Here is an 18,299-nt window from a genome sequence, read left to right as displayed (position 1 = left end):
GTCTTCTCAGCCACGACATGGAGGTGCTATAAAGTCTCAATGTCCAACTTTACTGGATGTTCTGACAAAATAAAACCACCCATCTCTCTGGGAATAAAATGTTCTTCAAGTGATCAATCTTGGCCAACTGGCCTGCTGATCTTTGGGCATTTAAACTAGAAGGGAAGAGTATTATCAGTTTTAAAGTACTGTAGCCAAAAGGAAGCTTGTGGGGGATGGAAGAGAGATAATCAAGTCTGCATTCTGGCTTAGGGATACATCTAGCTCACAAAGCAAACAAATGTGTGCTCATAAGTATCACTGCCTTCTGTTAAGGGGCTGGGATAACAAGTTGCATGGGATAAGTATACAGAACCGCCTTAAAAGAAGATTCTGGCATTTTCCTGAGTAAAGCTACACTTAGGAAAATAGTTCACTAAAATACCAATTAAAAGAACGAGTGTTGGTGCTGCTATAAACTGTTAGGGGGTGAGAGAGTGTAAATTGGCACCTTCCTGACAAGAAGCCTTAAACAAGCCCTTTGACCCAGGAGTTGTGTCAGAAAATCATCCCAGACAGGACAAAACCATAACCGGAAAGATATTCATAACTGTTGCTGAAACTTAAAAAAAAAAAAAAAAAAAAAGTCACAACAACTTAACTTTCAACAGAATAGTTATGTGTGCTACTGTCACTCAATGTCTCATCTACAGCATTAAATATCATAAAGGAAAACCTATAGGGGCGCCTGGCTGGCTCAGTCAAACAGCATGCAACTCTTGATCTCAGGGTCCTGAGTCGGAGCTCCACGTTGTGTGTAGAGATCACTTAAATGAATAAATAAATACTTTTAAAAAAAGAAGAAAAAGAAAAAGAGAACCTATCAAGGAAAAACCCTGCTCTGCTGAGGAGGAAAAAAAAGCCAGGTCACAAAACAGCCATTTATTTATTTATAAAAGTTTATTTATTTTTAGTAATCTTTAATTCCCAACAAGCGGCTGAACTCACAACCCCAAGATCAAGAGTTCCATGCTCTTCTGACTGAGCCAGCCAGGCGACCCACAAAATAGTCATTTATAGATATAAAATATTAATATTTTTATACTTGGAAAGGTGCAGGGGGAGGGAGTTTGAAAAGACAAAGACAGAAAGGGAATAGGGCTAAGCCTTGGCACCAGGAAGGTGCCCTAGCTTTCCCTAGCACCAATGATCCCAGAAGAAAAGGAAACCCAAGATGGTGGACAGTGAGCAAGACCTAGGCTAAGGCACTCAGCTGGATGAGGGAGTGGGCGCGAAGGATGCTGGGCTAGGGGGAGGGGTGGGCTGGGGCATGCGGAGTCCACAAGACATGCTGGGAAGCCAAGGGGTTCAATAACCCCGCAGGCAGTTGGTGCCTTGCCGGGAGATAAGGCGCTTGAGGCGGCTCCACAGCGGTCCTCAGAGGACCCAGACTCTGTTTTCCAAAAGCTGAGAGTGGAGCTAGTGAACTCACTGCCATGGAGGTGATCGTGATGATTCATCAACACAAGGTCACCATCTTCAGCCCCGCTGAGGAGTCAAGCACTATGGTGGAACGCTTGGTGGAGGGCATTCTCAAGTGGCCGCCGGTGCAGCAGTGGCTTTACACAGACAAGCAGCTCCTGGGCGACAGCATGACCCTGGCAGAGTGTCGCTATTCCTGCCAGATGGCCCCCCTCAAAGCACCGCTCAACTCTGGACCTGGATCTTCCAGCAGAGGGGGCCCACCAGGCTTTAGAGGCCCTCAGCATGGAGCCCTTCTACCCACCGAGGTAGAAGATGAAGCTGGATTGTTAGGGGAGCAGGACTGGAAGGCGAGCGGGAGGGCAGTGAAGCCCTGGAACTCCGGCCCTCCCCCTCAGATTAGACATCAGTGAACACTTGGTGAGGGAAATGGCCCTGGCAGATCTACTGAAAATGTTCATTTGAAACAACAGAGGTCCTTTATGGATGGTGGGCTTCCATTTTGCTTATCTTCTGGTTTTTCTGTAAATTATATATTTGATTTGCTATCAGAATTAGATGTTATGATTCCCCCACCACCACCACTAGTAAAGTTATGTAACCCCATGTTATTGAGGAGAAAGCAATTCTTTCTGGGGAATTTCTTTCTGCTTCTCTGTTGAAAACTCTTTTCAAAGAGCTGCATTACTACTCAGGTTCCTCCTTACCCTTGGGAGCAGGTCCTCCCTTATAATCCTCAGAGAAAAACCCAAGCTGGGCAGTACTCCACAGCACCCTGGGAGTTTGGAATAGGGCTGACTCAAAGTTCAGCATGAGGTATGCTGCCTGGCTTACGGATTCCAGGACCATACCAGAACAGAGATCTTAGTGATCACCCTGGGATATCTGGGATAGCAATTAAGGGTCTGGTGGGTAAAAGCATTGTTTCCCAAACATAGCTCAGTGATTCACCTGGAGAACTTCTTTATCTGTTTATGCAGTATTTCCCCCTGGATTTTTTTTTTTTTTAAAGATTTATTTGACAGAGAGACACAGTGCAAATGAGCGTGCACAGTAGGGGAAGTGGCAGGCAGAGGGAGAAGGAGAAGCGGGGGAGCGGGAGAGGGAGAAGCAGGCTCCCCATGGAGCAGGGAGCCCAACGTGGGGCTCAATCCCAGGACCCTGGGATCATGACCTGAGCCAAAGGCAGATGCTTAACCAACTGAGCCACCCAGGCACCCCTCCCCCTGGATGTTTTAAAGGTTATCTTGAAATCAGGATGTCAAAAAGCAAATCCATGATCTTTAACTCTTAGCCCAAATATGGCCCTTTTTCATGTCTCTCAGAGGATGACATATCATGTACTCAGCTACTCAAACCCAAAATCTGGGTCCCAGAAGCAGCTCAGAGTCTGGGTCTAGAGTACCTGGACTCTAATTTTGGCTCCATCACCACCTTTGGGCAAGTTTGTTTTCTCACCTATAAAATGGAATGATGTTAATATCTAACTCAATTAATACTTTGCACAGTGCCTGGCATACGGTTAACTAGCATCATCGTCTTCGATGACCATTTTTCCTTCAGACTCCCCTTCCCGGTCAATGATCAAGATTCATGCCTCTTCATCTCTACCCACATTGCTTTAGTACATACCGCATCATATTTAGCTTCAATGAGTGCAAAAATCTCCATTTTAAAAAAAGGATCTTTTAAAACACAACAGATCATACATTTGAAAAAATGAAATAAGATCACTTTCTTGTTGGAAACTCATCAATGGTGTGCCATTGTTCTGAGGATAAAAAAAAAAAAATCTTTAATATGCTCAATTCCCTGTCTCTGCTGTCTAGCCACATTAGTGCTCTTCTTAAATGCAGCATAACCCCTTTACACATGCTGCTCCCCCGTCCACAACAGTGTGTCTCTACACTCCCGCTCCAGTCTACCCAGTTAACTCCTAACATCTTTCACATCCCAAAGCAAGTTACTTTCTCAGGGAAGCTCTATGTAACTTTCTGCCACATAATTTATTACAACTGTAATTATATGTTTACTTGTTATTATCTAATTGTCTATCTTCCTTATTACTCTCAATAATGCCCAAAGGCAAAGACTACGTTGGAATTTGCTTATCACTGTATCTCAACACTTAGCTCAGTGCCTGATACAAAGTAGGTGTTCGATAATGTTGAGCGAACTATGAAAGTCCTTTGACCCACCAATTTTGCTTCTAGGAATGCATTCTAAGGAAATATGTATACAAACTATTACAGTTATAACAATACTGCTACTTCACCACCGCTAACACCTAAACATTTATTTACTAAATGCTTTTTCATATACTAATTCATTAAATCCATACCAAAGCCTTATCAGATCCCCATAATTATCCCTATTTTACAGATAAGGAAACTGAGGCATTGAGGTTAAGCAACTTACCCAAGTTTCCACAACTGTTAAATAGACAGATTTAACCCAGGCATTGTGGAACTCCAGCTCAGGCACTCTACACACTATAACACATTTTATGCAAATTTCAATTATAGAAATTTGAAATGGTGCCATAAATATTCAAGTCCCATTTTATATGCAAAGTTTGAAGAAATGCAAACCTCCCAAATTAAATAGTGTAAAGTCACATAATTTCACAACTGGAGATACTAGTGAATTGTAGGCACTCCCCTAACACACATACACTTCACATACAGTCACATGAGAACGTAAGTCTTCAATCATGGGAGTTATGAATTATTTGAGGTTTTCAAGAATGCATCTTTTAAATCATGCAACTGCCTTCTACAAGACTGTTTATTACAGCAATCTTTGGGTTTAAGAAAAAGCCCATAAGCACCTCTTGGGGGAGAAAATAAGATCATAAATGAATATCCTCTTTAAGAATGGAAACCAGGATGCCTGGGTGGCTCAGTCAGTTAAGTGCCTGCCTTCGGCTCAGGTCATAATCCCAGGGTTCTGGGATGGAGCCCCACATCAGGCTCCTTGCTCAGTAAGGAGCCTGCTTCCCCCTCTGCCTGCTGCTCCCCCCTGCTTGTGCTGAGTCTCCATCTCTCTCTGACAAATAAATAAAATCTTAAAAAAAAAAAAAAAAAGAAAGAAAGAATGGAAATCAACTTTTCTTCAGCAAAATGCTTGCTAACTAGATTTTGACATCTAAAGAAAAATTAGAAAATTTTCATTTTTGCTTTCAGTGAACATCACATTTTCAAACTCTCAACACTCAAGGAAAATAATGCAAGTGCTGAGATTTTACAGTTTACTTCTGAGGTAAGCAGCTTATATTTTGTAAAGTTTTGATGACTTCAAATACTTCTGAAACATTTAGATAATTGTCACCAAACAATGGTTAGTGTGAAAACTAATGGGTTTTTATTATTTTTAAGATTTATTTATTTATTTATTTGAGGGAGAGGAAGAGGTGAGAAACAGATTCCCCGCTGAGCCTGGAGTCCATGTGGGGCTCGTACTCACGACCCTGAGATCATGACATGAGCTGAAACCAAGAGTCTGGCGTTTATCCGACTGAGCCACCCAGGCGCCCCAAAAGTAATGGTTTTTAAATGACGTAGTAACCTTAATAAGTTTACTGCAAAGCCTGTCGTCTTAAAGGTATTATTTGAACAGAAAAGCTTAATTTATGTGAATGGGGTTAAGACGAACAATTCACGTGATCATCCTTCTACAGCAGTTTTTCCTAATAAGGTGATTACTGATAGTTAGGTTTCTGAAAATCCAAACACTTTACAATTTTTTATGTTAACTCCTCCTTACTTCCACATCTGTAAAAGATAAAAACAAGGGTTTAGCTAAATAAATCATGATATATCCACCACATAGAAGACTACGGAGCTGTTAAAAACAAGATAGATGTAGATTTAACAATATGGAGAAAGAGGCCTGTGATTCAGTAAGTTAAAAAAGCAAGTTACAAAGTTTATATGCTTGACATAGTCCAATTCTTGTTTAAAAAAATCCCTGAATGCACACATAAGTTTCTTGTAAAGAAAAAGGTCCACAAGGATTGACATTAAACCACTGGATGTGCTTATCTTTGGGCAGGAGAACTGAGGAAGAGAAGAACTTTCCTGTGTTTACTTCTGATCTGCTTCTATTGAGAGGCAGTGGAGTTCATTGGTTAAAGCTTGGGCTGCTTACATTTGAATCCAAGCTCTGCTGTTTATCAGTTGTGTGATCTTGGGCAAGTTACTTAACCTCTCTGGTCTCAGTTTCCTCATCTGTAAAATGGGGATAATAATACTACCTACTCCAAGGGGTGTTATGGTGATTAAACATGCTAATACATATAAAATACTACGAGCTGTACCTGTCACATACTGTTACATATTTTATTGAAAAACATGGTCTTTACAGTGAACATATATCCATGGATTAATGTAAAATTCCAACCAACCAGCCCAACCCTACATATACAATATCAATAGTACATATGGAGGGGGATGTGATGAAAACAAAAAGCCCCCTAGGCAATTCCGATACTTAGCCAGCTTGCAAACTACTGATTCAGTGTCTAAAGACCGGTAAACCAGTTGGAGTGTGGTTGAGTCGCCGCTGGGGAATGCAGAAGCATTTTGGAAGCGGAAAAAGACCATAAAAGACAAGAAAATTGCAGGTCAAGCAGCCCTGGTGGGAAGGCCCAGCTGAGGCAGACTCCACAAGGAGAGGGCAGGGTGTGGGCCTGGCATCTTGTTCTGGCTTGTGTATGAGGAGACCACAAGTAGCTGTCTTTTCTCTCTGCCTGAAGCTACGACAAGATGGGACTTGTTGTGAGAAGGCAGCCAGTCTTAAGCAAGACGCCCAGCAGAGGAGCAGAACGCTCCAGTCCTGCCCTGTTAGTAACCAAACAGTAGTCCACCTCCTTGTAGCTCCAGGGACATGAAGGCACTTCTCACACACAGGACAGTTGGAGCCTCAATGCTGAGAACCCTATCTTCCCCTGCCCAGATGTCCACCATCAGGCCTCTACCCACATTTGACAAGACTGAAGAACTGAATGCACTTGAGCTGGCAGAGTTTGGGAAGACAGTGAGGAATATGCTAGGTTTCCCAAATTAGGGGGAAGAATCTTCTCAGAAAAATACATATGCACTCCTGTACACAGTGAATTCCAGGGGAACAAAGACTTCTAAAGCTGATGTGAGACCCTGAGGTCAGAATGGTGGGCCAAATCAACCTACTTCTCGCCTCCAACACAGGTTTAAGGGTTCTTGGTAAGAGAGCTGTAACACTGAACTCATCTTACACGCTCTTAAACAAAAATGCGGGGCCCTGAGACTGAAAGGGAAAAGGAAAGCCTGGGATTGTGGCTCCTTGGCCCCATCTCCCCATCCAGCCCTTGAGATGCCTTGGGGTCCGGTGGAGAACAGATCTCCCCTCCCTGGGGTTCTGTGTAGCCTCGGAGGCTCTCATGAAGGGGAAGAAGCCACCAACTCTCCCACCTCCTGGCTGTGGGGCCCTGACTCTGAGGCCTTCTCCTCAGATGTCAGACAGCAAAACAGAGTTGTGAGTTCAAAAATGGGGAATGGGGAAAAAGTAAGGTGTCTGTCTGCTCTGATAAGGCATTTTGGTTTGCGGAGAGAGCAGAAGCATCCCAGCACCCAGGAAGTTCAGCAGGATCACGGCTACCACAGCCAGGAGGGGATTCTGTCAGCTTGAGGAATTTGCAGACCACAGATGCTCTAGTGACCCAGAACCGGAAGGATGCCCAGATTTGGCTGGGGCAAGGGGAGACAGGCAGAGTGTATCAAGCTCCTCCCCTCAGAACAAGGTGGGAGGAATCCTTGAGGGCAGTAGTGGGGCGGGGGGGGGGGGGGGGGGAGAGGGGGACAAGGAGAGGTAGAAGATAACCAGCCAGATGCAGATTCTCTGCTGAGAACTATCCGTGAGAGTGCTATCAGGCCTGGTATCTGAACCAGCCCTATCCCCCCACATCCTAAAGAGGAGGCCAGGGGTCCTGGATAGAAATGCCCCCTCCCCCCAACTCCTGGTGATTAACAGAGGCCTGTGCAGGGAACAGGAATTCAAAGCCCTTGGGTCAGAAGTTAACTATTTCCAATCTTCCTCTAGCTTGGCTGTGGCCAGAAGGGCTCACAACCTCTTCCCCTCTCGCACACTTAGGAGTGTGGTTAGTATCTCACACTAAGGGAGACCAATCTGGGTTCAAATCCTAACTCCACAATTTACTAGCTGGGTGATCTTGGATAGGTTACAAAGTTACAAGCCTAGGTTTCCTATCCAGTTAAATGAAACCAATTCAGTGCCTCCCCTCCCCCCACCCTCAATGGGGGAACTTTTAGGAGGATTAAAAGGGCTTATTACATAAAGTATATAGTGTAGTCTCTAGCACTCAGTAAGCTCTCAGTAAATGGTATTTAGGTCGCTTTTTTGTTGTTTTGTTCGGAAGCCCTTCCTTGATGGGTAGCCCTGCAGCCTGGCAATGACAAGTAACTAAATGAAATGAGGGGGAAAATTTGACTGAGACAACATCCTTGGGTCTGGGGAAACCTGGGAAGGGGAGGCAAGAAGGGATGCTGGAGGTGAGGCCAAGGGTCCTGGTTCCAGAGGAGCCTTCAGAGACGCTGGCCTCCAGCAGGGCATAATTGGGACTTCAGCCACACCTGTCCTTCCCAAACACCTGACTGCCTGTCTGATGAGGTGGGACAAATTCCAAGCTGGACTGGACCCTGCCTACTTCTCCTTTTGCCTCTTCCCACATTACACTCCATGGTCCAGCCCCCATACTGTTCCCTTGCCAGGAACACTCCCTGCTACTTCTCCTGCCCCAACTCCCCTGCATAATTCTTCCCCACACTTCAGCTTGGACACCACTTCCTTCAGGTCCCCCTGAGAACATGTCAGCAGCTCTTCCTATGTGCCTCCATATTTTTTCTTCCCTACCTCCTGCTCCATCATATGTATATACAACATGTTATATATTTTACATATAAAACATAATATACTGTATATATACCACATAGTATATATGTAACATATACTGTATTATATATATACTATTTATTTATACATATATATATATATAAACTTATTTTGTCTGTCTTCCTCCACCAGCAGGTGAATGGCCCATGCAGCCTGGGTTTTGGGCATGTTTTGCTCACTAACATAACTGCAGCACTTAGAACAATAGTATCCAGCACTTGGTAGGTGCTCAGTAAATATCTGTTGAATGTCAGATTCGTCATTAAAATGGCCTGGTGGCTAAATCTGCTTCCTCCTCTAACTGGGGAGTTCACAGACATTAATGAGCCATGAGTCTTTGTCATCTCTGAACATCTAACACCCAGTAGGTACTCACATTTGTTGGCTGAATGACCAGTCAACTTGTCCTTAGGTCTCAGACACCTCATTGCCTCTGTAATGAGGGAGGAGCTGCACTCGACCACCCTGTTCACTTGAGGAGGCTCCTTCCCACTCATACACTGTCCAGGATAAAAATCGCCCGGGAAGAAGACCTCACCTAAGAAATTCAGGACCATTTCTAGGTTCCCTTTCTATTTTGGGGGACAATAACAAGCATTGGCTTAAGGACAATTAAAGGGAAGGATTTCTCCCCCAACACAAAGGATGTGACCAAAGACAAAATAAAGAATTGCTGTCTCTTAGGATAGGGCCAAGTGAAAAATCAAGAATCCAGAAGGGATGGGTCTGGTGAGGACACTGTTGGAGGAGTGGGATGGCAGAATCCAGACGAGACTCGGCTACTTCAAGACCAAGAAAAGCTGACTTCTCAGTACACAGCCACAGTACTGAGATCCTCAGGTAATCCTCAGTTAACCCAGCAATTATGCTCCTAGGTATGTACCTAACAGAGAGTATACACCAAGACATCACATCGAAAGACCGGAATGATAATGTTCACAGCAGCACTAGTCATAATAGCCAAAAACCTGAAACTCCTCAAACACCTATCAACAAGAGAAGCGTCAATCATCACATAATGGAATGCTATATGACACTGATAGTCACCTACAAGTACCTCCAGAAATACGGAAGAATCTCACAAGGTACAGTGACCCAAGAGGATAAATGATTCTTTTACATAAAATTCAAACGTGGCCAAATTAATCTATGGTATTAGAAGTCCAGATAGTGCTTTTCTTGGTGGGGAGGATAAAGAATTGGGAAGGAAGGGGCATCTGAGGTGCTGGTAATGCTGTTTCTTTTTTTAAGTAGGCTCCACACCCAGCGTGGAGCCCAATGTGGGGCTTGAACTCATGACCCTGAGATCAAGACCTGAACTGAGATCAAGAGTTGGATGCTTAACCGACTAAGCCAAGTAGGTGCCCTGGTAATGCTGTTTCTTGATCTGGTACAGGGACACGGGTGTTTCAAATCTGTGACAACCATTGAGCTGTACACTTATCATTTGGGCACTTTCCTCCACATGTTATTCTTCAGTAACAGTGGTTCTCTGAATGGAAAAGTTCAGCCTCAGAACTAAAGCCTCAACTGATTTGGGCAGGGGAGGCCCTCCTCTCCTTCCTTCTCCTCTACCATCCTCCACATGCTGTGCAGAGCTGTAGTTTCCAGCCCTAGAAACTCACTGCTCATCGTAAGCAATGCCTTCCTTACCCGCAGCAGGGAGGTGAGGGCACCCTGCAATGGGTAACCTAGGAACAGAGTGCCATGTGAGGAGGTGGGGAGACTAGAGGTTTGGGACCTGCTCCCTAGGCGCAAGCTAACGGTGATGTGCAAAAGGCTTAAGCAACCAACCCTAGTCCGCTGCTGAGCCAGGAAGGCAGCCAGCCATGCTCAAAACCCCAGTTCCCAAATATTCATTACCGAAGCAGATTTACTGGGCACTGGGGAATCCCCCTGGATTTAAAATCCTGGCCTTGGGGTAACCTGGAGGCTCAGTCAGTAGAGCATGTGACTCTTGATCTTGAGGTCAAGTTCAAGCCCCATTTTGGGTGTAGAGATTACTTTAAAAAATAATTAAAATTAAGAAAAATAAAGTAAAATCCTGGCCTCACTGCTGACTGCCCCAGTGACCTCACACCAAGCTGCTTACCCCATTTTACAGCAAAGGAGTTACCACCACCTGCTTCGCAAGGTGATCATAACCATAAAAAATAATAGACTATAAGCTCCGCAAGGGCAGGAACTTGGTTTTGTCCATTGCTTTAGCTGCAGTTCTAGAACATTGCCTGACACATGCAGATGCTAAATATACGTTTACTGAAAGAATAAAATATCAACAGAGGGCACGGCTCAGAATGGAGGCTCCAAAACAAAGGCAATATTTACACAAGCTGAAATAGGCAAAATCATCTTGAAATTAATTCATGCTCAGTCAGATTCATTACCGAACTTTTAAGTTTCCTACCAAAGCTAATGTGGGTTAGCTTTAATCTTACTCCAACACTGAATAAGGGTGAGTTGAACCTGCTAAAGGGCCACAATGAAGTACTGGATTTCTTTTACTGTAATGAGGCTGCCTCTCTCAACTGTCCACCATTAAGGATGTATGACGATGTTAGGTCAATCACTTCTTATCACTATACTCATACCATGCAAATTCCTTCCTCCCACCTCTTCTCTGTCTTTGCTTCCAGACCACACTGGAAGATAGCCCCCCAAACTGTGGGGTTGGGGGGTGTGTGGGGGAACATTCCAGCTCTGCCTCCCTCCAGATTAACCTCTTGCCCTTGGCTGAGGCAAGCCCAGCGTCACTTGACCCAAGCCCCATCACTAGGACACCAAGAGACTGTAGCTAAGCCAGTTTCCCTACAGGAATGTTTCTGGAAAACCTTATGATAAGAATGAACAAATGACTAATTGCTCTTAGGACAGGGGTTGTTATGGGTGTCTGTGGGATCTGGCGCTCCACACTCCACTCCCCTTCCTCCACCTCCCACTTTTGGTAGTAAAAAATGCCACGGAACTTAGGAGTCACTAACTTCCATTCAAGTCCCAGCTGGTCACTGTAGTAATGCTTCTGGTGAAGCCACAACCACACAGGTTTCATGTGTAAAACAGGCAGACCTTCACAAGATTGTCATGATTCATGCAAATACCTTCTGGGCATCCTGTGAAGTATCGGTCCCGGGACTAACCCTAAAGGTAAAAGTCATGTTTGTGACCCTGAAGGAAGCTCCTGAGAGGTTCAGCCTAGCAAACTGCATCCATTAAGCTGTTTCTGTGTCTCCACCTTTGAAACCTCCAGCAGGGCTGGGTTACAGGCTTTCTGAAGTACCAACTCGGAGATTAAGAGCTCAAGCTGTTTAATAGTTACCTTACCAGCTTCAAGAGAGTGTCAGGAGGACAAAGCAAGCTCAGAGTTGTGGAAGTGCTTTGAAGAGTAAAGTGCACATGCAAACAAGGTATTAATTATATCAGATAATTTCTCTGAGCTCAACTTCATAGACACCTGTGATATTCATAACCCAGGGGCGAACAACAGGGGCAATTGTTCCTTAGCAGTAAGAAAACTTGTCTGCTTGGCCAAACTTGAGAGTTTGTATGTACCCTCAGGATAACCCTTTCAACAAGGCTGGATCCATCCTGTGCACTGAGGACAGAGAGCTGGGATGGATGCAGGAAGGTAGAAAGAGGTCAGCAGCTGCGGACTAAGGAGAGAAATATCAGTATTTTTTGTTAGGGTGTCTGAATTTATTGGAACCAACTGGACCCAGAAACTTGCTTTTACTTAAAAAAGAAAGCAGCACCCTATTTCACAGGAAAACTACTCTAAGAACCAGTCGTGTTGCACGGAGGCTCAAGGTTAGCTAAGCACATTAACCCACCCTTTGTTTTATAACCCAGGTGTGCTCCTGGCACAAACCCACCATTTTCACAACCATAAACCAGACATCCAAGAAAGGAGAATTTTCTCAAAAGAGAAATGCCTGACGTCACCAGGAAACACTCGCCAACCGGACCATGAAATCAAAAACCTGATCACTGCTTCCCCCCCACAACCTCTAGCTTAGTGAAGTGACAGTTAATCTGATATTTCTTGATTCAGTAAGAAAGATAAGGCACAGTCAACACTCAAAAGCCATGAGATTGTAGTTGGAGAACTTGACAATGAGGGGGAGGAGTACAGATTTGGCAGAGGTCTGGTTAGCAATAAAGCTTCCTCAGGGAGCCGGAATTGGATTTGGGGCCCTGCCCAAGTTAACATTTTTACAGGTTGGCTGAGTTGCAGTTTGTTAGCCAGTCAGTAATAAACCCATGTGCAAGAATTTAAAGTTTATGAGGCATGGCCTCTTAATGCCTCTGCTTGGCTCCCTACAGCCAAGAGTTTAAGGAGCCTGGCCTAGCCTGGGTGTTAATTGTTTTGTCAATCTGCAGGGTTGTTTGGGGAAAGAAGGGGGGGAAAAAGGCTCCCACAGACTCCAGACCCCAGTCCTCTTTTGGAGAAACAAAGGAAAGCCATTCTATCCCCTAGGCATTAACACCTCTACATTCAAACTGGTAATTTGTACCTGGGGTGAGGAGTATGCTGATGAAGGTATTAGAAAAATGCTAGGTGGCAAAGGTTCTTGTTTTGAAAGCCACATATACTGTGGAGGGGGATCTACACAAGTTCTTAAACAATTTCACAGGTTAGGGATCCTCTGGAATCCCCACCCAAGGATCCGGGTTACACCTCTGTTTAAGAACTTGGATTTGATCCGTGGAGAACCCCCCCCCCACACACACACTGTCCTGTTCTGGATGGAGGGAAAGAAGCCCCCATCAGCCCGCAGCTGTGCAGGTCTCATAACACTGGTTCTCCGCGCCAAAGTGACTGCCTGCTCTCAAGTTTTTGAACTTGTTGGGGGGGGGGGGGACTAGTAAATTGGGTGATCAAAAATGTGCTTTGATCTCCCATCCACCGCGCCCTCAGCTTCCGGCTTGGTACCCCCCACTCCCCCAACATTCCAGTCCCAAGATGGGGGGGGGCACGGGTGTCCCAGTGCGTGATGGCTCCAGCCCAGGTGTGCCAGACCCGGTTTCCACGCAGGCTGCAGGGGCGCAGGCCCTCCGGGAAGGGCAGGGTTAAGAGTGCATTCCAGCTGCCGGGGAAGAAGGGGGACGGGGGAGGGGAGCGCGAAGAAGAGAAACAGACCCGGTCTGTCTGTCGGAGACACAAAGCACGGTACACAAAGGGGGCCCGAAAGGGGCGAAGGGGGCTGCCCGGGGCACGGCTCATCCCCACACCTGCGCGGGGGTTGGGGGAGGAATGTGGACGACGCATTCCTTTGCTGGGGCCAGTGGGGGAGCTTCCCACGTCCGGGCTGGGTGAGGAGCTCAGCCGCCCCGCACCCCGAAGGCGGTCTAGGTAAGCCGCCGCAGCGGGGCAAGGAGGCGTTGGAGGTCAGAGGGCGCTATGCTCTCCATCCTTCTCTGTCCGCCATCCACCCCCACGCTAGCCCCCGAGATGCTTTCTGCGCCTTCTCCATGCCCCAGACCGAGCCAGCGGCGCCAGAAATTCCCCTGCCCCGGCCTGGGCACCCCTCGCGCCGACCACACTGAAGCGGCCCACGTGCGGCCCCCGGGCCCGCGGTTCCACCGGGGTCCCTCCGGGAAAGTCTTACCTTTCCTCTGCGCCTGGCCCGACTCCAGGTCCGCGCCTCCCGCTTCCAACGTCACTTCAGCTTTCCCGAAGCCCGGCCGGCACGGCTCGGAGGCCACGCAAAGCAGCCAGCAAACCTGCGCCTGAGGGAAAAGGGGGAAGCTGGGTCACAGGCGTACCCGGTTCTGCATACCCATCCTGATATTCCTCACGGGGCTTGCCGGGCCACCTTGGTCCCAAGGAGCCCAGCAACTCTGTGTCCTCGACGCCACCGCCGCGTGCGGATCCGCCCAGCTGGAACGCCCCGGCCCGGCAAGGGCAAGGCAGTGGAGTACCTGAAGGAGGAGGATGAGGAGGAGGAATGCGAGAAGCCCATTAGGGAGCTCCATAGCTGGAGAACGAAGGACGAAGAAGCTGGAGCCTCCGCGGGACAGCGCTACGCTAAGCTTTCCCGGTCCCTTTGAGTGCCGCAGCCCGCGGGAGCTAGCGGAAGGGGGACCAGGTGAGAGCAGGTGGGTGCTGATTGGTCCGGCGCCGCAGGTCCCGCCCCCTCGCAGGTGGGGCCGCGCCCGGCGTAGAGGAGACGCCCACGGTATACTCTTGTATTCGTTTTATTGCGGCAATTCCGAAATGGCCACGGGCTTTTCCGCGGCTGCACCCAGCAGGGACCCAGGCTCTATCTCACAGGTTCTGGGTTCGAGGGGGGAAAAAAAAAAAAAAAAAACCACCCCGCTCCTCAGTCTCCACAGCACTCGAAGAAAAATGTTTTTGAGCCTTGCGGTGGGAAGTGGGATAAATGTGGAGACGCATCTGAACCCGACTGGAAAAGAGGCGTCCCATTCATACTCCCCCAAGGCACTCTATTATACAAAGCTTTGATGGAGGCCGGGTGTGTCCTCCCCACACCCGGCTACAGTGGGGGCTGTCCCCTGCCTCCTTCTCCACCTCCCATGCCAGCTGGCTCTGAGGACACAGGAGTAAGGTTTAAAACTGGCAGTGAGGTGCAGAGAGGCCGCGTTACACATTATGCGGCAACTTGCGGAAAACTCCTTAGTTCCATTGCACAGCCCAACAAATGGAGGCTAGGAGAGAAGGCCCCAGTTTGGAGGCTGTCGTGGCGCCAAAGGGGACGAGGTAGATGGGCGGTTATTAGGGACCCCCCCCACCCCCATTAAATACAAATGACACTTTCTCAACTTTATGTAAAATGTAAATACTTTTTTAAAAAAGTAGACATTTTTTTAAACGCGGCTGTTTTTATTGGTCTGAAATACTGAATATAATCTAAATGAAAACTGTGCACTAGCAAGCGGCCTTCCAGTGAGCCTCCCACACAAACAGCTCTCCTACCACCGCCCCCTCCCCCCACTTCTTGAAAGAAACGCGGAGGAGCTGGGATTGGTCCCTCTACTTTAGACCTGAAGTGCTTTCCTCTTCACGACATACAAGTGGGCCTCAGACACAGAAACTGTCCGGAGACCACCCTGCACGCCCCGGCCCCACCAAGTTGAGCTTTCCCAATGTCGTTGTTCCCTGAGGCCTCTCCACTTTGCCTAGCTGCCCTGAGAACCCAGGCTGACATCTCCTCGTTCCTCCCCTTCCTCCTCCCCAGCTCAGATTCAGGGGTTTGAGGAGGAGACTGGAGTCTGTAATTATAGATTCTTTGGCCCTCAAGGGCCAACCTGGTGGCCTGCCTGTCTTTCCAACCACTAGGCCTGTGGCTAAGAGGAAAACAGTTTGTGCTGCGACCCTGGCAGGCCTCTCTCCAGCTGAGCATTGGCTCTGGGGCCACCATACCGCCAGCGTTCAAACTCGTGTTCCACCATGATTAGTACCACGGCCTCAGGAAAGTGAAATAACCTCTTTGAGGCTCAGTTCTGTATACATTAAATGGGGCTATTATGACATCTGCCCTCTAAAGTACTAGGATTAAATGAATTAATACGTATAAACGAGGATTAAATTAATTAATACATTTAAAACGCTAAACTCAGTACCTGGCACAGAGCAACTGCCCAAACGTTGCCTGGTATTATTGCTTTAGGATCTGGCTCATTTGTCCTCCGCCTCGTGAGTGGTTTCTGTCCTTCTTAGCACCCTCACATTCCCCTAAGAAATGTAACCCTACAATTTCACGGCTGATGGTAAAAGCAAGCAACTGGCATCTGGTATTACTGGAGAGCTCGGTGATCCGGCTTTTGGTCCCAGCGGCTGGGTGCTGGGCGTGGACAATGCGCGGGAAAAGCCAGAGGCTGCTCGCTAAGCTCCAGGACTTGCTGGCTCGGTCTCCCGCAGGGGTCGCTTTCCGTGCCTGAGGGAAGGGTAGCTATGCGTGCAGGGGCGCATCGCGGCAGCGAAGGCCCCAGATGGTACCCAGTGGCTCCGCCTAGCCTCGCCTCGCAGGTTCCGCTGAGCCCGCGCCGAACCAGATGAAGCCATTAAGTGGACCGTTAAACACAGACGAGCCTCGAGATACAAGCCCTAATTAAGTAAACACCCGGCTGGAGGGCTGTTGAACGCGCTCATTTCCGCCTCCTTCTAGGGCACTCAGCATTCCGGGCGGGGGGGGGGGGGGGGGGCGGGGAGAGGAGAGGAAGGGAGAAATTGAGAGTCAGCTCTTCTGCCTTCAATTTGGACCACGCTGCTGTCTTCCCCGTAGCTCCCCCTTGTCGTTCGTTCATTCATTCGTTCAACAAATCCTCGCTGGTAGCCTGCTATGTGCCAAGCACTGGAGATACAACAGTGAACAAAACAATCAACTCTGCACCTTGGACCTTCCGTTCCTGACTGTGTGTGTGTGTGTGTGTGTGTGTGTGTGTGTGTGTGTGTACCGCGTGAGGGGGGGGAGGGTGCGGGTTGAGGAAAATAATCAAATAAGTAAATATATGTTAGATAATCCGTCCTGTGTAGGTGAACAAAGACGAAATGGGAAGTGCCAATTCATGAGACAGAAAGTAGGGGCGCCTGGTGGGCTCAGTTGGAGCCTGTGACTCTTTTTTTTTTTTTAAGATTTTATTTATTCATTTGAGAGAGAGAGAGCACAAGCAGAAGGAGAGGCAGAGGGGCCCGACTTGGGTCTGGATCCCAGGACTCTGAGATCGTGACCTGAGCTGAAAGCAGACGCTTAACCTTTTGAGCCACCCAGGGGCCCCAACCTTGTGACTCTTGATCTCAGGGTTGTGGGTTCAAGGCCCTCAATGAGCAAAGAGACTACTTAAAAAAACAAAAAACAAAAAACACATGAGACAGAAGGTAGGGTTAGAAATTGAACATAACGTGGGGCTCCTGGGTGGCTCAGTCGTTAAGCATCTGCCTTCGGCTCAGGGTGTGATCCCAGGGTCCTGGAACAGAGCCCCGCATCAGGCTCCTCTGCTGGGAGCCTGCTTCTTCCTCTCCCACTCCCGCTGCTTGTGTTCCCTCTCTCGCTGGCTCTCTCTCTGTCAAATAAATAAATAAAATCTTTAAAAAAAAAAAAAAAGAAATTGAACATAACGTGATCCAGAAGATGTTTCGGTCAGGGTCCAGCAAGACACAGAATCCAGGTTGGAGGGTTCAAGTCTTATTGAGGGGCCTAGAGGAATGGGTAGGGTTCAGAGAATCAAAAGAGATATTGAGGCTCCAGGGACCAACAGCAACAGAGAGGGGCAAGGGAAGGAAATAATGTCACTGAGACTTGGAAGCTGGGGGGAGCTGGAGAGTGGAGGAAGGATTACCCCTCCCAAATGCTGCTGCTATCCAGCCACCTGGCTAAGCAGGTAAGATGTAGGAAAACTCCAACATCTTTCTCCTTTTGCCATTCATCTCCTGGCAGCACCTCCCTGGGCCAAACCCACCCAAAAGCCTGAGGGCAGGAAAGCCCAGGTGGTATGGTCTCTAGGGGTCATTTTCTCCAGTCACAGGGCAGGATGGGACAAGCAGAAAATGGTTGAGGGGTGGGTGAGCAATGGGGAAAGCCAAGAGGCCTCACTGAGAAATGGACATTTGAACAGCACCTGAAGGAAGTGAAGAAGCAAGTTACAGTAAGAATATCTGAAGAAAGTATTCCAGGCCAACAAATCCAAGCAAAGGCCCTGAGGCAGTAGATTACTTGGGACAGGGGGGAAAAAAAAGCCAGAATGTCTGGAGTAGAGTGACAAGTAGGAAATGAGTCAGAGTTGGGAGGGTGGGGAACAAATCTTGCAGAGCATCATAGGCCATTGTAAGAACTTACTGAGTGGGAGGGGAGGAAGACCCTGGAGGCTGTGAGCAGAGGCGTGGGCTTGAGACCACAGGGAATGAGGGTAGAAGCTGGGAGGTCAGTTGGGAT

The 18,299-nt window shown here is 47.6% G+C and overlaps 1 protein-coding gene across 1 annotated transcript in view; it reads right to left on the bottom strand.

Annotated features, from left to right (window-relative positions):
- CDH3 (cadherin 3) overlaps positions 1 to 14,826 on the bottom strand; it is a 43,409-nt gene extending 28,583 nt beyond the window's left edge. Inside the window, exons 1-2 of the mRNA XM_026495090.4 lie at positions 14,329 to 14,826; positions 14,016 to 14,136 (exon numbers count right to left, since the gene is read on the bottom strand). Coding sequence (XP_026350875.1) covers positions 14,016 to 14,136; positions 14,329 to 14,382 — 175 coding nt within the window. The 5' untranslated portion in view covers positions 14,383 to 14,826. The remainder of the gene's footprint in view (positions 1 to 14,015; positions 14,137 to 14,328) is intronic.
- Positions 14,827 to 18,299: the final 3,473 nt, after the last annotated feature.

Source organism: Ursus arctos, unplaced genomic scaffold (assembly GCF_023065955.2).
Source record: "Ursus arctos isolate Adak ecotype North America unplaced genomic scaffold, UrsArc2.0 scaffold_19, whole genome shotgun sequence".
NCBI classification, from domain to species: Eukaryota; Metazoa; Chordata; class Mammalia; order Carnivora; family Ursidae; genus Ursus; species Ursus arctos.
This window is presented reverse-complemented; position numbering and strand designations above follow the sequence as displayed.